Source organism: Euprymna scolopes, chromosome 30 (assembly GCF_053919585.1).
Source record: "Euprymna scolopes isolate OS-2025 chromosome 30, ASM5391958v1, whole genome shotgun sequence".
NCBI lineage: Eukaryota > Metazoa > Mollusca > Cephalopoda > Sepiida > Sepiolidae > Euprymna > Euprymna scolopes.
Window position 1 is genome coordinate 16,730,549 of NC_136511.1, and position 23,665 is coordinate 16,754,213.

General features: G+C 35.5%; 1 protein-coding gene across 1 annotated transcript; it reads right to left on the reverse strand.

Moving 5' to 3' along the window:
• Positions 1–13,253: 13,253 nt before the first annotated feature.
• On the reverse strand, positions 13,254–19,603 carry LOC145254668 (uncharacterized). Its single transcript, XM_080113314.1, has 2 exons — positions 19,573–19,603; positions 13,254–16,850 (listed from the first exon to the last, which is right to left on the reverse strand). The coding sequence occupies exon 2, from the start codon at positions 16,846–16,848 to the stop codon at positions 15,355–15,357; it is 1,494 nt and encodes a 497-aa protein (XP_079969440.1). The 5' UTR covers positions 16,849–16,850; positions 19,573–19,603; the 3' UTR covers positions 13,254–15,354.
• Between the last annotated feature and the right edge of the window lie 4,062 nt (positions 19,604–23,665).

Here is a 23,665-nt window from a genome sequence, read left to right on the forward strand (position 1 = left end):
CCTTTTTTCCGGATGTCCGAATACCCTATATACCAAATTACATGTCTGTAAATCAAAAATTCGGAATAAAATCTCCCCTTGCTGTTATTTCAGATTATTTAAAACCATGGCAAGTTTTAGTCTTCCCTCCATCAAGGCCAGAGGTTTGGGTGAAATTTTTAATTTATTTATATATATATATATATATATATATATATATATATATGAAAAACACGCTTATGTTTTCATGCAAATTAGCAGCAATGCATCGAGTACAACCTAAAATATTTTATTTTTTATCAAATTGAATTGATTCAGTGGATGCGAAATGGATATTAAAATGGATTAAGTAGAATTTTTAACAAAGGAGTCGCCATTTATCAAGGCTCAGAGACCACTTGAGAATAAGGGTTAATGAGTGTACAGTAGTCAATGGGACAATATTGTAGTATTCTTGAGTAGTGGAAATTTGGTAAGATGGATAACTTAAGGGGACGGCTCATTAAAACTTGTTTATGTTGAACTTGAACACATTGTAGTCAGTTGGAAAACAAAGGAGAGTTCCACAGGCGTGCAGTTCTAAGAAGCTTTGTTCATGAAATCTACGGTTAGGTTTAGGCACAAATAAAGAGTGGGGGAAATTATTGATAGTGACTTCAACTAGTGTTTTTCGTGAAAGTTTGACAAGGGGAGACCGTAGATAGAGCTCAGACGAGCACTTGTCATGAAAATGGCGATAAAGCAGAGACAGCATCGCACCGTCTCTTCTGTGGTTACAGAGAAGAGAAAAGGGTATCTACTAGGCTACGAAATCTATTTTAAACTGTATCAATACAGGATAAGGTGCTTCTAGCAGCTCCTGCCCAGATGTGGCAACAGTACTTTATCCTAGAACTACTTTGCTCTTATGCAGATAGAGAATCGAATCGGCAGTGAGATATGTACTGGAGTGGTAGAATAATCCCCACCATTTTTCCACGACCTTGGATGTACGTGTTCCATTTCAGATTAGAAGTAAAGGTCAAACCCAGAAGCTTGTCAAAACATGGAGCCTTCCCAATACGAGAGCCATCTGTTTCAATTGATGCCAAACTGGATCAGAGCATCAATGATGTAAAGATAGAAGCTCGGTTTTAAATACAGTTTATCAGTACGTTTGTTCGACAGGCCATCTTCAGAGTTATCTAATGTAGACGTTACGGAAAGAAAATTAGGTAGAAACAAAAACGTATATGAGTGGGGATTTTGAGGCTAAGGATCGAAAGATTCCACATAAAAAGATGAGGAAGAGATGTAGAAATACAGACACAAAAGTAAAAAATGAAATCAGGACTAGAAGATTGGGGAATTAGTCCTCGCGCGAAAGCGCAAGACACAAAATGTTTTAAATAATAGAATAACAAAGTCTTTCGCTAGCGAGGACTACTATTGAGCGTAACCAGTTATACAATCCTTTTGAAATTTTCATCTATTGTTTTCGCTATCTACTGAATATTTCTGGTGAAACCTATATGAAATATGTTCCTTATTAAATTGTAAAGATTTTCTATTCTGAAAGAAGTTTTTAAAAAATTAATCTAAAAAAGTTATTTTAAAGTTTTTGTTAAAAACATTCAGATTTTCTTATTCAGACATGTATGACAAAGAGAGAGTTGCAAAAAAAGAGTTGTGGACTGAGGAGAATTACAAACCGAAACAGAGAGAATATTCAGACCTGTAATAATACAAAGAGGGGGTTCCAAAAATGAGTTGTGGTGTGAGGAGAAATACAATCTGAAATAGAGAGTAGGAGAGTTTTTATAAATACATACAAAATCACATTCATCTTTTTTTTAAATCCAAATTAATAAATTAAATAAAATATAATCTTAAAAAGATAGGATACAAGTTAGAAAAGCATGAAAATTGTTAAACAAAATGTTTTTACTATAGGCTTTAAAAATAAAGGTACAAGATTCAATTTGAAATTTATTTATCTTCGAAGTGCACTTTTATACATTTTACAAAGTAAGATATGCACATTTAATCTTGTACCTTTATTTTTAGAAGCCTATAGTAAAAACAATTTTCATGCCTTGGATGAAATGCTTTTCTAACTTGTATAGAAAGATTGTTTTGCTTACAAGATTTAGTTCTGACTATTTAACTTTCACATCACAAACAACAAAGACAATTTAAAAATAAGGGTGCTAATGCACTTACTGATCCGCGCTATTTTTTAAATCGTATTTCCAAGTTTAATTAAAGTTGTTTTTTTTTTATTATTCAATTGTAAGGTTAAAGTATAGAATAGGTACAAAACACCATCCCCCTCCCTATGTTAAGAATGGCTTTTTAAATAATAACGTTATTATTTCAGCACGGATCAATAAGTGTATGAGTACCAAAATAAGATTTGTTTGGAATGAAGATATTTAATTATTAATGCAAAATCATTTAAAACGTTAGAATATCAGAAAATATCATTAAAACTTTTCACAAACGATGGTTCCGTTTTTCTTGTAAATTAGGCGAAATCCAGCCTAGAGCAGGAATATTTTTACTTGTTATAATATTGAATTGGTTGTGTGGATGTGAAAGGTATATTGAAATGGATAGAGTAGAGGTTGGCGTAAATAGTTACGTTTAACCGACAGCTTCAAAAGTTACCTAAAAGTTGGTTTATGTAGACGTTACGGAAAAAAATTAGGTAGAAAGAAAAGGGTATATAAAATAGGGGTTCGGGGCGTTGGAAAGAGAAAGAGATGAAGAAATACAGACAAAAGTAAAAGAAATCGGGACTAGAAGGATAAAAACTGTAGAAAGACCGTTTCTTATTTAAGATTTAACTGATATTATTCTAAGCTCGCACACGCACAAATTGTTGATTTTATATGTCTGGTCTTTGTGTGGTAATAAAACTTCTATAATCGACTTGTGATGTTAGGGCGTGTAAAGTTAACTTTGATCAAAATCTCCTGTTCCTTCTTTCAATGGATTATTTTGATTATGGATAATTATCGAGGACATTCCGATACAAAACCTATCTAAAGACACATCATCATCATGACGTGCTCCTTGTCCGGACCAATGTGACTCTTCGTCTCCAGAGTTTCCTGTCCTCCGTCAACTGCCTCAGATCTTCAGGTTCACAGTTGGCATCGTGTGCTATTTGTTGGGTGTACGTGGATCTAGGTCGTCCTTTGCTTGCGCGTCCGTGCCGTGGAGTCCATAGCAATACATCACTCACCAATTCATGCTTGCTCCTCAGACAATGACCGACAAATCGTAGGGGTCTTTCTCTGGTGGTATTAGATATGGCAGGTAGGTTGCCATAAAGTTGCTGCTTCATGGGATGATTTTGCCAATATATATTTAATACTGTTCTTAGCATACGGGTGTATGTGCCGTCTATTTTTCTTTCCAATCTTTTGGTGAGTGTCCAGAAACCACCAGTGACTTAGATCTCAACGGCTTTACGACCGTATGTCATTTAGTGTTTTAATTGTGGGAGAAATAAATATGGTGCTCCTCGGTTATGTATGTCAAAACAAAGCATATATATATATATATAATATATATATAATTTCAAAGAATGATAAACGTTTCACACACGTTGGTGAAACCAAGTACCATTTTTAAGTGAACAACTTTTGTGTATTTATTTATCTTTGTTTCGAGTTTTATTTTCTATTCTAAAATCTGGCCTCTCGAATTCTGTTTCGTTCCCTGATGCAGAGATTTAAATGTATCTGAATAAACATCTTGGTGTACGATTTTACATTTAGGATGCCTCTTATAAATTCTGGGCCCCTAAATCACCGTGGCTAAATTAAAGTAAAATAAAAAAAAAAAACATTACACCAATATTCTTCTGGTAATTTAACATGAACGACTTACGTCCAAAATTCTTTACAACCTTGTGGTCGTACGCCGACAACCGTTTATATTGAAATTGAAAAGGAAACTTGTTAAAACTAATAAATTTGAAGCCGAAAAGAAATTTTTGTTTTTGTCTCATTTGATCATCCGTAGAAATCATCTTCGGGAATTATCTACCCTTGTTTTTATTTTGTTTGCAAATATTTCCCGCTGCATGTTGAATGGTCTCTAGTAGTAGTTGCAGAATTCTGTCATTCTAATTTCTTCGTTTTTACTCTACCACTGACCTGAAGAACTGCCAGATACAAAGTACCTTTAAAAATTAGATTTGTTTGGAATGTAAAGATATTTAAAAAAAAAAGGTGTTAATACAAGACAATCATATTAAAAGCTTTAGAATATCAGACAAAATACGATTAAAACTTCACAAATGACTATTTTGTAGATAATTTAGTCGTAAATCTAACGATACGGATTCGAAACCACTAACCGTTTTCACGTTTCCTTTCTGCTGGTTCTTTCCGCGTTCGGAATGACTCAAATAACTCGATTTAAAAGTACGCAACCCAACAAACATTTGCATATGTGTGAGTACTCAGTCCTCCATTAAAAAAATGTTCGCTAATTTGCCTTTGTAATAAAGGGATTTAAGCCAAATATTGTTGAGCATTTCTGTCAATATAAAGGCTGGCCACAAAGTCACGCACTAATGTTAATATTTATTTTTTATTAATATAATTTTTAAATTTTATAAGTTTTTTATTTCAGATCAGACATGCTATTGACTACAGAGCAGCGAGTAGAAATAATTTTATTATCTGGTCGTGATAGTGCAACCAACAGAAGTGTTGCTGAGCAATTCAACAGAAACCATCCTCATCAAAATGTGTCACACACTTCTGTCGGTCGCTTAATCAACAAATTCAGAGAAACTGGTAGCGTCGTTGACAAAAAGCGAAGTGGGCGTCCAGGTTTATCTGCAGAGACACGTGCACAAGTGTTGGAAAAAATTGCAAGCAGTCCATGGAAGTCAGTGCGAAGGGCAGCAGGTGAAATTGGTGTTCCTCGTTCAACGATGCAGAAGGTCCTCAAAGCAGAAAAGTTTCATGCTTACAAACTTCAAATTCTACATGAATTGTACGAGGATGATAGTGACAGCCGTTTAGAAATGGCGGTATGGTTTCAGGTTCAACTCGAGGACGATCCTGACTGTTAGGCGAAACATGTTATTTAGCGACGAGGCAAATTTTTATGTTAGTGGAGAGGTCAATCGGCAGAACTGCCGATAATATTCGCAAGACAATCCTCATTTTATGTTAGACAGCAAAGAACACAGCGGTCCCAAGATAATGGTTTGGTGTGGTTTGTGGCGCGACCATGTGTTGGGCCCTTTCTTCTTCAATCAGACAGTTACTGGCGAAAGACACCTCAACATGTTGCAAAATGATTTGATACCGCAGTTTGATTTACTTGGAGACGGCAGACCTACTTGGTTTATGCAAGACGGTGCCCCGCCGCATTACGCAACGATTGTGCGTGACTGGCTCCACGAGAATTTCGAAAATTGGATCGGTCGAAGAGGTACGGTAGAGTGGTCGCCCAGGTCGCCTGACCTAAACCCCATGGACTTATTTCTGGGGTCACATTAAGCAAATTGTTTATTCAACGAAGATTGGTGATTTGGATCATCTGAAGAGTCGTATTATTGATGCTTGTCTTCAAATTGATGGTGATGCTGATTTACTAAATCGTGTCTACAGAAACTTTGAATTTCGTATTGGCTCGTGCATAGCTGCAAACGGCGAACATATCGAGCAATTGTAATCCTTGTAAAGAACTTTGAATTTGAATAAATGTTACTACTATAACTACTGTATAACTACTGAATAAATGTTACTACTATAACTTTTTTTAATTAACATTGGTGCGTGACTGTGCCCACTCTGTATAGTGAATGGTGGATGAGAAGTCCGCACACGGGTCGTTATTTCCATGGCAAGTGCTCGTCCGAGCTCCATTCTCTGGTCCCCCCTCGCCAATTTTTCACGAAAAACACCCGACTAGCTGAAACCACTGCCAATAATTTTCCCCACTCTTTATCCGTGCCTAAATCAAAACGTATATTCCATGAACAAAGCTTCTTAGAACTGCACGCCTGTGGAACTGCCGCTTGCCTGTTTCCCTCCCGACTTCACCTTGGATGTCTTCAGGTCCAACACAAGAATCCTGATGAACCGCCCCCTTAAGTAATGACACTTTATCAAATCTCCAATACTAACTACTACTACGATACTATCCCATTGATTACTGTACACTCAATAACCCTTATCAAGGCCCAGAAGCCACTCGGGGATAAATGGTGACTTCCATTTAAAAAAAAAAAAAAATAGATACCTTTTAAATGTTAAAATTATGGACATCCATAACTATATTTTGCCCAATAAGTTTAGTTTTTTTTTTTTAATTATTGGTTTATTCCGTCCTCTTTATAACATAGGTTACTAATGTAGAATACGGACCGTGCTGAAATCTTTAGAAACCTGATCTAAACATGACGGTTGTTTTAAATTATAGGTTAGTCCCTATTCCACTTGAATGTTCTTGATACGGTGAAGAAACTTATCTGGAATTTGAATGCCCCCCCACCTTTTTTTACTGCATCCTCTCGATCATCGACTTGACGTTGCTAGTCTCAGTCTTTACTATGAATATTGTGGGTGTTCTTCAGAATTGTTTGAGCTATTCTAGTTTCCCTTTGTTGCAGCTCGTTTGTATAGTGGCATCCATTAATACGCTGTTTTGTTACCTCATTGTAATACAGTTTCTTGTTCCAGTAGCCTCTTTCCTAGATCCACAGACTTTTAAAACTCTTCTTGCTATTTCTCCCTTACTTTTAACTTTGGTCTTTTCAAGACTAAAGTCAATAAGTATTTTCGTGAATCATCTTTTGTTTTGCTACCTGCTTACAGCAAGCGGTTTCATGCATTGCCTAAGAATTTTCCATAAAAAACTCCATGCTCGGCTCGATATTACATTCATGCCCATTTCGCTAAATTAAACAGCATCTGTTATTCGCAACGGATATTACGAGTGAGATTTATAAAATAATTTTTTTAAAAAAAAGTTTAAATTATATAAAATTAATATTTTGGAACGCAACTCAACAGAAATTAATATTAAGCAAGAATAATTACCTGGCGTTCTATAACACGTTTCCTTCAGCTGCACTTTCTCTAGCAAACTAGAGAATATCTATCTGGATTAAGTTTTGTACGAACCTTAGTATTGATTAGGTGTGGCGAACTAGGTGTTATGTTATCCTTTCAAAGCACTATCAGTGATTAAGCGGTATTAATATTATATAAGGATCACATTTTCTCTGAAATGACAGGTCAAATCCGATAATATCTATTCAAATAGTTTCTCCCCTCGAACTGCTAGACTTTGGAATTCCCTTCAGACATGCAGAAGTCCAAATGTAATGTGAAAAGACATCTTGCTGTTCAACTCCCTACATAGTATTCTGGTAAATTTGGTCACAAATAGCCCTTTGCGTCAGAGTAGATTTGTACCTTATTTGGAGTGAATTTTAAAATTTCTAATGAAGTCATCAATTTGGCATAAACACTTTCTGGGTCATTTCTAGGTTTTTAACGGGCCATTATGTTGGTGCAAAAATGTTTTTTACTCTGGTAAAACATTTTTGCATCAAACTAATAAAATGTCTAATATTAAGTAAAGTACATGCAAAACGTTTAGTTTTCTAGATGCAACATATTTGATTGTTAATCATAAAATATTTTGGGTCTACTTTTAATCGAATCTGTTTCATAATTTCAAAATTAGAGCATGACTAGCATGGGTGCCCGGGTGTTTGGAGGTGTATGCTGAGCAAAAAAAAAAAAAAAAAAAACGGCCAATTTTTTTTTTTAAACTTTGACCCCTATTATGATCCCTTATAATTTAGGGCTGAAATAAAGTTAAGTTAGATCCATGTCTAAGGAATCTATATCTAAAATTTCCCGTGTTTAGACCCAAAATTGTCGGAGGAGTTTGGTAGAGTTTTCAAGGTCAAATCGTTGAACTGCCCCCTTAATCGCCAAATTTCTGTCCGAAAACCAATCCCATCGACTTTCAAAATCTCAGTACCCTGTATATCAAATTTCGAATCTGTAGGCTTAAAATTGACAGTTATTGCGTAGGAAAATGTACACACACATTAATATATATATATATATATATATATTAATCATTTCTTCGATTATTTATGTGACAAATACAATATAACGAACCGTCGCTTTCTTTGCGTTAGTCACGTTACGGACATTATGTAGGCTTTCTTTACGATTCTGAAGTTTTAAAAATACCTGATCAGCCAAGTATAAATACGAAAAAGTTGTATTTAGTAAATGTAAAAATGGATTCAGAAAAACTGACCTCAAACTTTAATTGAAGACGAAAATAGAAGAAAAAAATCTTCCGTGCTATTCTATGTACGCGCACCTGATATAATAAACATTACTTTTGAAGATTATAATGGTTCATAAAAGGGTAATCTTCAAAGTAAGCGTGCTGATTATCTAGCGTAAAAAATAATTGTGTCGTCAGTGAAAATGTTTTTGTTAAATATTATGACATTAGGAGTCATTTCAACTTACAAATTATTTTATTTTAAGCATTTTAAGTGGGGGAAAAAAATCACATTTAAATGTGCCCAAAGTCTGAACCAATGCCAAGATGGCGTCAGATACTGGTTTCATAACAGCCATTTTGACGTTGTTTCACGGATTTTGACATTTAAAATGTCATTTTCTCCAATTAAAATGCTTAAAATAAAATAATTTTTCAGTCGAAATGACTCCTTGTTATATTTAAGAAAAAACAAAACATTTTTACTGCCGACACGGATTTTTTTTTTTTTTTTAATAGATAATCACGTTTACTTCGGAGATTATCCATAAAAGGTCATTAAAAAAAAAAAATCATCAAACATTAGAGATAAAGACATATATTCTAAGTTGAAATTTAAAACATGAAATTCTCAAATGAACGAATAAAACAATGAACCAAATCTACTATTACATAATAGTCATTGTATGTGTGGGAGAGAGAGAGAGAGTTCCTCAAAGGTTCCGAAACAGCTGAGCCTATCTTTTGCAAATTTTACACAAAGGTAATTTATATATCTGGCAATGTTCTTAGATACATTTGGAACAAATTTATCCGATCTTAAAAAATAGTCTTTCTAATAGATAAAAATAAAAAAAGAATTGACAGAATATTTCACGTTACACCGGCCAACGGAATAAAATCTCAGCAAATCATTTTCGAAAATCGAAAAAAATTCGATCTTAAAAATAGTCTTTCTCTCAGATAAAAAAAAAAATAATTTTTACCGGGGAATATTTTACATTACACCGTCCAAGTGAAATAAGACTTCATCAAATCATTTAAAAAGGCAGATGTATTATCTGGAGATAGAGCTCAGTGGTGGCGAATTCGGCTACAGATCGAATGATCTCCTGTTCAAGACCGGATGTACCTCACCATTTTATTTTCATTTTTTCTTATGGGTTCAATTTACAATAAAAGAGGTACCATTTAAAATCGACGCAAATCATTTCTTCGTTTGCATATTTAAAAACGAAACATTAATCAGAAGTGACTTTTCCAGTGCATTCATCGTCAAACCCAAATATCAGTTTACGTGATATTATTGTAAACAAACAGACGGAATTTGATGAATAACATTATCATTTTTTCGAATTAGTCCACTGAGCAAATTAGTCCTGGTAATATATGATATTCAATAGAGGATTTATTGTATAATAATTCACTAGTGGAACCTGTGGAAATTCCACAGGGAACTCATTTATGTAATATATTGATGTTGGCATTCTGCAGATGTTCAGCGTAAATGGAGATGCTCTGATATTGTAGCTCTTGTTCAAACTGAAAAAAGTATTTGAGCTAGCAGGGACGCCCGGCGTAGCCCGGTCGTAAAGCAGGCGTAAATATGATATTTTAATTCTTGCAGATTTCACATATAGAGTTAATGTTCTATCGAATTTTATCTATATATATAAAATTGAAATTGTGTGCATGATTTCCTGCCAAACTACTGTCAATTTTCAGTCTAGAGGCTCGAGATTTGATTTAAGGGGTACTGAGATTTGGGAAAATCTATTTAATCGGTTTTTGGCCTGAAATTTTGCTGTCAAAAAGTCACAGTTCAACGATTTGACATTTGAAAACTCTACTAAGCTCCGTCATTTTTGGGTTTAAACACTTGAAATTTTAGATGTAGGTTACTTGGACATGGATCAAACAATTTAATTTGAGCCAAAAACAGTACATGTTAAGGGGCCAAACTGATCTCTGCGGTCTCTACAAAATTACTCAACCAATTTTTGGTCTAAACATCTGAAATTTTACATAAAGTGTATTCAGACATAGTGCAAGCTTTTTAATCGGATTTTGGCCGAAAATTTGGCTACCAAGGGGTCAAAGTTCAAAAGATTTGACCTTTGTGGTCTCTAGCAAACTATTCAGCCAATTTTGGATCTAAACATTTGAAATTTTACACAAAGGATAGTAAGACATGCAAGCTTTTTAATCAGTTTTGGAGCGAAAATTAGAAAGAGTTGACCTTTGCAGACTACTAAACTCCTCCGCCAATTTTGGGTTTAAACTCTTGAAATTTTAGATGTAGGTTACCTGGACAGGAGTCAAACTTTAATACATATGTGTGTGCACGCACATGAAGTTATTAATATACATAGGGCTCGAACAAAGCCGGGCTGAACTGCTAGTATATTAGAAAGTTGCGATTTCAAAAATCGCAAATATACCCATATGACTTGGTTGTATCAGCTTGAATCGAAACTGAAACCAAAAGATATATATATATATATATATATATATATATATATATATATGGTTGTGCGATTCCAACGAAAAAAAAATGTATATTTAAAAGAGTATGACCAGCAATATTCGTTGGTTTTTAAGACATTTTTTAAAAAATATTTTTACATATTTTCATAACGCTTTCGAGACTTATTTAGCTCTCTTCGGATATTTTTTAGTTAAGTTTTTAGTTAAGTGTGTTTTGGTGAAAGGTTTATAGAATTCCTTTTCGGAGATCTTTTTTTAGTTCGGCTAGCACGATGTACTCCTGAAAAAGAAAAATGTGAATATGAGACTGGGTGTCTCCAATGGGATTGGTTAAAGGTTAATTCGGTGAGGTTAATGGATAGGAAGTGTTAAGTCCATTTGATGGATATTTTTATGATTTTTTTTCTTTTTTGATGTGCGTGTGTCAGTGCGTGCATGCGTGTGTGTAAGGGTGAGTTGTTGTGTTGCGTGTGTGTATGGATTAAAATCTCTTTTCTCTTCACATGTGTGTGTGCGTGTTAGAGGGGAAAAGGGATAGATGTAGATAGAAATACAGTGTGTGTGTGTGTGTGTGTGTGTGTGTGTGTGTGTGTGAACGTGGGATGTGCGACATGTCTATTTTCCTCGATTTTAACGTCGGATCGATGCAAGGCTATTCTATTACTAACCCTAACCGGCGTCTATGTAGGATTTCTAACATGTTGCTATTTTATTACATATATCACATGTTTTAAGGTGCCATCTACATCTTTGTATATTGAAGGTTTGTGTAGTGTGTGTGTGTATGGATTTAAATCTCTTCTTTTCACATGTGTGTGCCTGTATGTGTGTGCGTGTTAGAGGGGAAATAGGGATAGATGTAGAGAGAAATACAGTGTGTGTGTGTGTGTGTGTGTGTGTGTGTGTGTGTGTGAACGTGGGATGTGCGACATGTCTATTTTCCTCGATTTTAACGTTGGATCGATGCAAGGCTACTCTATTACTGAGGCTTTTAGTAGCGTCTACGTAGGATTTCTAACATGTTGCTATTTTATTACATATATCACATTTTTCAAGGTGCCATCTAGATCTTTTTTATACTGAAGGTTTGTGTAGGATTTGTGAATGTGAATGTGTTTTCCTCTAATATGTTACAGACTCCATACAGTTGTTTGTTGCATTTTGTGACTTGTGTTGTGGGTTCGAGTTTGGATGAAATGAGAATGCGTTTTAGGTTAGCGTTTGCTTTTTATTATTTTTGTTGTTTAAAGGAAGTTGTTTAGTTTGCTGTTTTAGTAAAGTAGGGCGATGTTTTCCGTTATCCCTGAAAAGTTCTGCACCATGCAAAGAAGAAATGAAGTCCATCATTTGCCCCCCCCCTCCCCAATTTAACCCCAAAAGTCCAAGGCCTTAACATTTAAATTTGAGTTCAGCACCATGCAAAGCTGCTAAATAGACATACACAGAAAAATTTGGACAAATATGGTAATATGGAAAAGACTTCCCCCCACCCCACCCCCCCAAAAAAATATGGAGTTTTTATTAGCCTTAAAAGAGCCCCTGGGACACACCCAAGTCATCGCGAAGTATAGACAAACAAAATTACATAGAAATCAGTTACAACTTCTCAGAAAGTTTTATAAAAATCCAAGGCATCAAATTGTTTTTAAGTACAAAAGTGTCAATTTTAGCCATTTTAACCCGAAAAGCCCTTTAGGGAGACAACCGGAATTTTCCCGGAAAATCCGTTCAGTTGCTTTTTTACTCGTGTTTAATATTCGTGCAAAATTTAAAAAAATTCGAAGGCGTAGTTATTGAGAAAAGTGCGGACAGACGAACAGATAAGTGTGAACTTACAAGGTCAATCCTCCTTTTGTCGGAAGGAAAAAAAAAAATGGAGAAAATGAAAAAAAAAAAAAAAAAAAAAAAAAAAAGAACCGATTTATACTGAAACTGGATTTTATTCAACACTAATAACGATACAACTATTTAAAAACAGTATCGTATGTTTTAGCGTTAAAAAGGTTATGACATTTTCTAAATGTTAAACATAAAACATTCGCTTATTTTATCAACGATGTGAAAATAATTGTCTTAAACCTTTTTAAATAGAAACCGCGATATTAATTCTGTTTGAATTTATAATTTAAAAGTGGTAATTCCATAGCGAACTCCTATGTAAAATACTGATGTTAGCATTTTGTAGATGTTCAGCGTAAATGAAGTCGCCCTGATATGTTTGTAGTTCTTTTATTAAAACTGCAAAAGTATTTATCTAAGCTAGCAGGGACGCCTAGCGTAGCCCGGTCATAAAGTACGCTTAAATATGTTTTCATTCTTGCAGATTTCCTATATATTATTATAGAGTTAATGTTCTATCGAATTTTATATATTATAAAGTTGCGATTTCAAAAATAAAAATATATATCCATGACTTGGGTGCATCAGCTTGAATCGAAACCGAAACCAAAACTTATCAATAATTCTTGATAAAATTATTTATAAAAAAAGATTAGATGACTTAAGTGCCATCAGCTATAACTGATACCAAAACTTAATTCTTAAAGTTATTCATTACAAAACATGGAAGTCCATAATAATTAAACGACAGTCACTCGGATGTAAATGTGACAATAAATAACACACACGCCATTCTATTAATATATAGATAGCAGAAAAATTCTGTTGCTTATGTACTTAATAGGCTTTACTTATTTGCCTTTCACGAAATTAGACAAGGTTTGTTTGGAATGAGGGCCAATCCTGATTAAAAAGTGTAAATAGTCTAAAGAACTATGATGAAATAAAGCACCTGACTATGAATCCGGCGGCCTCAGGTCTGTATACAATTACTCACTGCTCCCGGTTGTCATCGATGTCGAATAAGGGACGACCTCAAATCCTTCAGACATTTATAGGAATTCAGATAGGGGATTACAACGCCGTGTTAGAATATGCACTCTACAGATGAGTTTTATGGAGGATTTGAAATAATCTGTTCCCGGTTGTCATCGATATCAATTGGAGGGGGGTGACCTCAAATCCTTGAAAGATTTATCGGAATTCAGATGGATTACAAATCTGTGTTAGCGCGTGTTGATGCGTTTACTTTACGCAGGCATATGACTGGTTTCATCGACGATTTGGAGCAACCGCTTATCCCGGTTGTCAGCGATGCCAGAGAGTGGAGGATAACCCGACATCCTTCAGGAATATGAAATTCTCCAAAAAGAATCTTGATCAAAAGCTAACGAGATTAACATTTTTAACGCTGCATTCAGATCCTACGAGCTAAACAAACGGGCCTGGCATTGTTTTCGAGCAATAAGGAAGTGAGATTTATATATAAAAATTACAAAAAGCAAAAATAGAAAATAATATTTGGTAATCATCCAAAGAAGAATTTATGTTACAACACAACTTATCTATTGTAATCAAAAAGAAACATATCCGGTATCTCATTTTTCTTTATGCACCATAAATTTGATTAATACTTATAGAAGTAAGTATTCATTTGCTTGGCCACTGAGCACATTAGGCACAAGGCCGTTTTTTAATGTGGAGAGTGAGGAGGGGGACCAGCTCCCCCGAGGGAGAACTGGATAGTGACAATTCGTATGAAGGGTTTCCCTACATTGACCAATAATTAATTGCTACAAGAGTAACGGCCTTATGTGGGGTTGCCCCCACAGTCTTTAGTGCACATCTGCCGAAACAGATACTACACCTTTGATTTTGATCCCGGGCCAAGAAGATCCAGCCGTTACCGACATAAGGCAACTCATTAATACTTATAGAAGTATACTTCGACTGATCTCTGGATATGAATGAAATAGTTTTCTCCTTCGAATGAATAGAATAAATCCCAGGCAACTCCAGCTACATACAGCTAATATAATTGAAGTATCTTTAATTGTTTAAAGAGCCTTGTACGATTGAGAATAGACTAAAAATATTCGTTGGATTAATGGGAAGCAGGTTCAAGCTGAACAGTTTCTCCCTATAAAGAATTTACGTCATGAAACAAGGCCAGTTTCGATTCTGTAAAAGGTTCAAACTCGTTTGGAGAGAAAAATATTTGGTAAAAATGTCTGCGGCAAGAATAAGATTTAATAAGTTCTGTGTTTGACTAGAAAATAAAATTTAAAAAGTATGATCTAAAATCTACAAATCGATTAGAGACGTAGAAATATAATCTGGTGTAAAAATTACAAAATTCGCAACAAAATTAAAATAAATGAATAAAATCAATAAAAATAGTCTAAACGGACGGAATTAAATAGATCAAATATTGAACAAACCGGGCGGATTTTGTTTAAATGAGTTTCAGAAAAAAAAAATCTTAGTTTTAAAAATCTGAAAAAATATATTATTTAGATGTAAACTTCACCAACTTTAGAGATAAAATTATTTTCGATGAAAATTTATGAATAGAATAAGGGTTATATTCTCAGGGACGCTTAGCAGCTGGACATTACAAGGAAATGAATTTTGAAAGGTTACTAATAACGCCCTTACGGTTCAGTATCGTAAATGAGGTTAAAACGAAACTATTAGCCGAATCAATATGGCGTCCAGTTCACCAAACGCAAGAGAATTATCATCTGCTTGCATGAGTGACGGCATCGGAATGTTTTTTTATGTTCTTTGTGCTGAGGGATTATTCGACCAACTGACGAGGAGAGGAATAAGAGAATATGCAGTTGGATCTTGGATCGCTAAATGAAGTAAGGTTGTTGGATAAGGATCGGAACGCCACGTCAGTATGTGGGAAATGTTCGGTCTTATCCATATCTTGTGGTGATTGGGCAAGGAAAATTTTTGTAAGGCAATCAGGTTATGAAGTACGCGTTTCAGAAGATTTATATAAAGAAATGCATTGAGTGTTCCTTGACGACTGAGCAACGTTGTCCAGTTTATTACGGTTATAAAATCTATCACATGTCTCAATTTCGTTAAAAGGTCAGACATTTTCGATGGGTCACCCTGAAAATCGCGACGTAATATGCTATTCAGCGTGATAACAGCCGTAGTGGTTGGGGGAAGCATGTCCTCGTCAGGAAATGGTGGGAATTCATAAAGTTTGGAGAGGATCTTTATCGCTTGCAGCAAATTCGTTTTAAATATAGGATGCGTGGCAACACGTACAAAGGCAATTTCAAGAGACTTGTTTGATGGAGAAAGTAAGCGCAGAAAAACAATCAAAGCCTGGACATATACACCAGCATCATTGTCTTCCAGCATGTCGAGTTGCTCTTCGCAACTAAACTCGAACCCCAGATCGCTCTGATGCTTATTCTCAAGTTTATCTGAAATGCCAAACAAAGTTTCCGTCCGAATTCTTAGTGCTTTCCTCCAACATCGCAGACCTTCCTCCAAGTTGGATTTAAAAACTATAAACTTCGCCCCGGCCAATTCCAGAGCCAGCACATGTTCTTTTAGGGAAAACTCCCTATAATTCAACAAAAAGTGCTCTGCGTTGCTCTTTTCATGCCAAATCGTCATGCACAAGGCATTCTCTCCAGAAGGAATGGTTTCTTTTGGGTCCTTACAAAGTCGCCGTAAGGTTTTTAATCTATCTATTTCGCCAGAGACCGACGCACATAGATAAAGAACCGTATATATTCTATCATTTAATAACACAGAAAATAAATCTGGATGTTCCGATTTTTCATCCAGAAGTTCTATACTTGCGGTACAACTACCCACAACAGCTGCAATAGAGAAATGCTTTTTCTTCAACGCGTGCAGAAAACATAATACCACCTCGCGTTCATAAGCGAAGTGAACTCCTCGCAGTCTTAACACAGTAATCATTAAAAGGTCGAGGTTTCTTATCGCAACTCTCAACGGTGATAACTTGTTGTTCTGACAGGTATACATCTCCGTGATATCAGCTTCACATTCGTCCAGAAGATATTTCGCAATATTTCGAAAACCGAGTTCGCAAGCATGTCCGAGTAGTGTCTTATTGCAGATGATTTGGCAGACAATCGCCTGACGACGGCGAAGGGATAAGGGATTAAGTAGTGTACGCATTCCATCGAGATCATTTTCGGTAATCAAATCGTAAATTAAGCGCCCGTTTGATAAATTAGCTTCGACTAAATCATTTGCCACATCCTCGGCCATCTCTGAAAAGAAAATAACTGTATTAGTATTTGATATTATAAGTGTACGTGGCGGTTTTCGACCAATGTACTATCTAGCTTTCACGTGATATTTAATAGTATTTGACAGTATTAGTCTACTTAATTCAACGGTTTGGGGATTGTAGTATGACAATGTTTCAACCGATGTACTCTCTAGCCTTCACGTATCATTTGTGTTAGATTTCATCTAGTTACTCTGTTGCCCTCAGTCCACAGAACTCCTTGCGCGTTTAACGTAATCCGGTATAAACGTCTTTATTAAATGTTCTACGCAGATCCGAGTTCGTTTATATTGATACAGGGGGGATTTTATTTTTACAATTAATCCCAAGCGATTTATACCAAGAAATTTAGAGTTCAATCCCTGGTGGAGGTAATTAATTCTATTCATATTTGATATAGATGAAAGAATCCGAAAATAAAACCCGTATAGTTTTACATTTACATTTTAAGTAAAGTTCGAAGTTGCATAACTAATACCCAATTACGAGAAAAGGCAACTACGGAAGACCGGAGAGTTTAACGACCGGAACCCCGTGTAAATGAGAATCACAAATGAAATCAATTCGAAACATTTACGAATATAATAATTATTTCAAAGTTGAACCAGTTCGATTATTTGATTTGTTTTTTTTACAATTAAACAAGTAACAATTATAAGTAACTAGCTGGACGCTTGGCGTTGCCCGGTGGTACAATATGCTTAAACATAATTTATGCAGATTGCGTATTTATTGGAATGGAAACGGCACTAACGCTATTCAGGTTTAACCAGCTTCCTCCAAAGGAGGACGTTCCATGGGAGTATGAAATTCACAAGCGGTCCTTAGTTAAATGTATATCCTCTCATTAGGATAGATGATGACGTTAGGTGTTGTAACTTTTGCAGGGAGGTGTCGACGTCCTCCTACATACAGCACCTGGAATTCCCAAGTTGGTCACCCACTTTAGTAGTGACCAGACTCGGCGTTGCTTAACTTCGGTGATATGATAACCGGTGTATCACCGTGATTATGCCGTACGGCGTATTTATTATAGAATCAATCCTCTATTGATTATTACATATAACGAGGAATAATTTGCCCGATGAACTAATTCAAAAAAAAAAAAAAAAAAAAAAAAAAAAAAACCTTTACTAATTTGAAAAATTTGCACAAAACGAATCAAACTTATTTCGACCATAATCTACAGGTATTTTGCCTTGATATGGAAAGCCTACTTTTTATTTCTTTATTTTTATTGCCAAGCGTCCCCAATTTTTATTTATTTATTTTTTTAATTTATTTTACATAATACTTTAATAAAATATTCTATAAAGAATGATAGGGGTCCTTAAGCAATGTGGCATGGGACCAAAAACGGGAATGGGAGGGAGAAATGAGGGTCGGGGGGGGGTCATCCACTTTATCTATTCCCTAAGCTAATTCATCACTCACAATAATACCTCATTCCCTCTGGTCCAAATCTATTCAAAATAGCCCCACATGACGGTTTTTCAAAATTTTTATTTTAAAACACATGATAAACACGTTTATTTATAAAAATAAGAAATTTTTTATTGAAAAAATAAAAAAAAAATATCAAAACATGTACATGCAAACAAAAAATAAACAAAAAGGAAAAGGTTGAATGATGGGGGATGGGATATATTGTCAGAAATAACACGATGATACAGCACCACTGATTGGTCTTGACCATAATGAGACAAGGTCGGTGATTGGCCACTAAGGGCCTCCCCCTACCTTTTCCTTCAGCGGGAAAAGGAAAACCAGGATTACGATTTCCCCGGGTGGGAACTGTCGAGCAGAAAAAAAAAAAGGAAGACACCGGACTAATGTCTCTGGTAGTCGTAATTCACGACAGGATTGACAGAAACATCTAAGTCTTTCAGGGTCTAAATATGAACTGCACCAAATTAATCTCAACAAGGGATTAAGGACTACTCGGCCCGTGCCAGCAAAATAAGACGACCCGACTAATTTTGCAACAGATCTACTAAAGTCAACAATGGCCATCGGTAAGTTTCTGTTGTGTGAGTATGGCGCAGAATAGTGTAATGTAAACTCGCAGAAATAGAAATCTTGTTGCTTAACTCCCCACAAAGTATCTCTGCGAACATTGCCCCAAATGCTAGCCCCTTACATCCAAGTGTTTGGGAGGGAGGGGGGATAAGCAGTAAAAAAAAAAAATCGGTGCTAATGCAGAGAGTGATCCGCGCTATTTTTTAAATTTTTTTCCAAGTTAAGTTTAATGTTTTTTATTCAATTGTAAGGTTAAAGTACAGAATAGGTACAAAACACTCTCCCCCTCCTCATGTTAAGAATGGCTTTTCAAATGACGTTGTTTCAGCACGGGTTACTCTCTGCAGGAGTACCAGAAAAATCAAATTACAAAAGAAATGCAGAGGTAGAAAGACACTAAAAGAAAGTGAAAAGAAATTTTGACCGAAAGGAGGAACGTAGGAAGATTTTGTTTCGCTTAATTACAATATTTAGTTAAGAATGTTCTATTAAATACAAGTTGAATATGAAAATGAAATTGTTTGGAGTGAAATAATTACAACAATAGAAAACATTCATAATTTAAGATTCAGAATCTCGTAGATAAAATACTAAGACTTTCTTTATAGATGAAGGTTAAAAATTCCATGTTGAATTTAGCCACAAAACGACTAATACATAGCATGAAATAATTATTACATTACCTTTTGGTTTTTCTTTCGTTTTTCTTTTCTTTTTTTTCCTTTTTTTTTCTTATTAAAAAAATCTTATTTTATACATATGATTACTGCTAATGAGATTTGCATACGTAACTATTCAGTCGTCTATTTTTAATGGCGGACTGGATCATCACACATACAAATCTGAACTATATCATCATTATCATCATCATATTGTATGAATATGAATGATTCTATTGTTGGCATTGGTTTCTCCGAATGTTTATCTAGCCAGAATTCTTTCTAGAAAGACATCGGATATTTAGAAAGGTTGCCAACATCCTTAGTAAAAGTGATTTTTGTATGTGTGTGTGTGGAATGAACTGGATTCGAACTTGAACCCCCAGGTTGTCAGTCTATGTCGCTTACTACTTGACCACCATCATGTGACAGAAAGATGTTGAAGCAAAATATTGTTCAGCGTAATAATTTAGCGAAAGACTTTTTTTACAAGGTGGTCACCACTAATCAAGGCCCGGAAGCCACTCAGGGATAAGGGTTATTGTAAGTACAATACGTTAGTGTGGATGGATGTCTTTACAGATTAAGGCAGTTTTTGATATGGGAGTATTATTATTATCATTTACTTTGTTTTTGTTTATTTATTTAATTATTATTATTATTATTATTATTATAGCAGCAGTAGCAGAGTATTATCATTATTAGCTTTGTTTTTATTTTTATTTATTTATTTATTTATTATCATTATATTATTACGCTTTTTCGCTCCGTCCGTTATTATGCTGTGCGTCCCTAAACTTGTCAAGGATGAAATATTAAAAAAAAAAAAAAAAAAAAAAAATGGTGTCGCTATTGAGGCAAAGCTAATAAAAATTATGTGTCTCTCTTGGCCTTTTGGCTAAGATCAAAGTGTAGTATCTTTCTTCAGGTGCTACATTTCAATTTCTTCTCTCTCAGTGGAAGAGAAATCCTGTACGACTAAGACAATTTTTTTCTCCACGTTAAAAAAACGACCCTGATGTCTAAATCTGTCCCGTGGGGAGGCATTGTGATTAGGTACTACGTTTAATGTAACAAAGTGTTAATATTAAAAAAGTAACTGGAAAATGTTATTTCTGATTTTATCACAAAATGCCCTGGAAGTGTTACTCCTAATTAATTATAAAATGCCCTGGAAAATGTCCGTTCTGATGATTTTTTTTTTGTTGTTTACTTGCCTCCCCACAAGGGCGGAATTGGACATGAGGTCGGTTAAAAATTTAGGGCGAAACTAGCTCCCCAAAAGGGATTCTCTGGTCAATAACAAAAATAAGAATTGTATTAATAATGAAGGATTTCTCCATTAACCAAGACCAAAATATGGGGGATTTAAGTCACAGGAATGCTGAAACTGATACTACACAGACATTCACATGTTGAAGCAAAGGTTACCTAATCACTAACCGTGTTAATGTTTTTATGTATTACTTTCGAAAAGCTGCTGAAACAGTTTATGATTTAAACATTACTTTATTTCAAGTATATTTTAAGCAGTGGGATACGGGATATGAAGTCAGTCCCGGAAATTACTCAAACCGTTTACGATTTAAACATTACTTTATTTCATGTATAATTTTAACAGTGGGGTGGGGGATATTACATCAGTCCCTAAAATGGGTGAACCCGTTTACGCATTAAACATTGCTTTTTAACATTGGGGTGGGAAATGGCTGCAACCATTTACGTCTTGGACATTACTTTAATGTATATTTTAACAGTAGGATGGGAGATGAGAAGTCGGTCCCGGAAATGGCTGAAAAAGTTTACGATTTATACATTACTTTATTTCATGTATATTTTAAACAGTGGAGTGGGGATTATAAGTCGGTTCCAGAAATGGCTGAAACAGTTTACTATATAGACATTACATTATTTCATGTATATTTTAAGCCGTGGGTTTGGGATATAAAGTCGGTCCCGGAAATGGCTGAAACAGTTTACGATTAAAGCATTACTTTATTTAATGTATATTTTAAACAGTGGGGTGGCGGACAGGAAGTCAGTCCAGGGATTGAATGAGATGTGCAAATATATACGATCAGAAAGCGTCGCCCAAAATTCTTTTTTACAATGCCGTGCTGCTAAGGCTATTTGCAAGAATGTCATGAATAACCAAAAAGAATAAAGCAAAATCTTGGTCACAGCTATAAACTTAATTAATATTAATGCATTTAATCATTTAATGCTTTGCATCGTTTTACCAAAATGTAGATCTATCTTATTCAATATTTTGTCTCCTGTATTATATTTTAATATACGGCATAATCACGTTGGCACACCGATTCTCGTCAGATCAACGAAGTTAAGCAAGGATGAGCCTGGCCAATACCAGATGGGTGAACATTTGGAAATACTAGGCGCTATATAGGGTAGCGTGGTGAAAACACTTCAACTAATAGGAGCAGTAAGGCGTCTCCTTCCTTGCGCTATCCAGTGGGAGACCCTTAGGCAAGGTTGAGTATCCCCCCTCCCCGATTAGCAGCCTGGCCACTGGAAAAGGTCCATCGCAGAACAGGAGGAATATGAAAGACTATCTAGGTTGATCAGCCAACAAAATTCAACAGACCACAAAAACGACTCTCCAACTTTCACCTGCGATGTCTGCAAGCGACAATGTAGATTGAAGATAGGCTTGTTCAACCTCAGAAGACGGTGTTCAACCACCTCTACAGGCTGAACCCCATAGGTCCAGGGATCGACCTCTTGGGCACGTCTGCATTACATTAATATCATGCTGTTTAGTCATAGGGGACAACTTGGTGTTCTTTCTCGTCTGCGAAGAATCTGAATATGTTGAGTATTTGTCCAGAAATACCATAGGATTTAATTTTCTTCATACCAGATCGTGTCAAACGGTTTGAATATATCAAAGGCTGTAGCTCTAGCTTCCACTGTCTCATCCCTGCGTTTAGAGATGGCCGTTAAAATATTCGCAGTGGATTGGGTTTGCCTAAATCGATGTTGTTGCTCAAAAGATGCTGAGCATTTATAAGATGACGAACAGGTGCTTTATTGCTTAAAGATTCAAAGAGTTTAGCGAAGAGGGGCAGGAGACTAATGGGGCGATAATTGAGCAGGTCAGTTCTTTCGCCAAAATTCTTTAATACTGGTCAAACAAAGATGATTTTCCAGGTATCATTGGAGCAAGATTTTGCCAGGTATTTGTTAAATAGTTTGGAGAGGACAGAAGCTATATCAGCGGAGCATTTCTTAATCAGTGTGGCAATGATTAGATCGGGCTCATACGCTTAGGAAGTGTTTAGGTATTTTATTATTGATATCAGAGCATCAATATCGGACATAAGAGATGATTTTCATGGCTTACAAAGGGTGTAATTGTAGGCGAACAGCTCGTCAGCATTGACTGATATTGTCGGAATGACTTCCTCATCTTGGTTGTTATAGTCACAACGTTTCGGCTGTTTTGCCCTCCGGCCTTCATCAGGTGTTTTTGTATCGAACTGGGGAACCGTTTGTAAGGAGTCTCGAACCCTAGAGCTAAATGCAATTTGGACACCTCTGATAGAGAAAGCCTTGAATAACAACATAGGTTTAACATTAGCAAAACCAACTAAGAATTGTCCCAGTGACATATGGCCGAGTGGTCCTAGACGTTGTATATAAGTTTACAGTTAGCCAAAGGTGCTGAGTTCAATCCTGAACGAAGGCAATGAAAAGTAACATTCAAAACAGAATCAGCAACTATGTCCCAGAGCCTAGCTGGAGTCCTAACACGGTACCCCCATAATAATAATAATAAAGGATTGGGTTCGAGACTCCTAACAAACGGTTCCCCAGTTCGATACAAAACACCTTTTCAACGTGTCTGATTAAATTATATACAAAATTTCAAGTGTGTAAATCAAAGATTCGTTGCGTATATAGGTTGAGAAGTGTCCTCATACACATCCTTACTTTTATAGATATATAGATTGGAACATGTCAGTTTTTGTTGACATGCCCTGCAAGACCTACTAATAAACTTGATTTTTTTTTTTTACATAGGAATCACCACTTATCAAGGCCCGGAGACCACTTGAGGATAAGGGTTATAGAATGTACAGTAATCAATGGGATA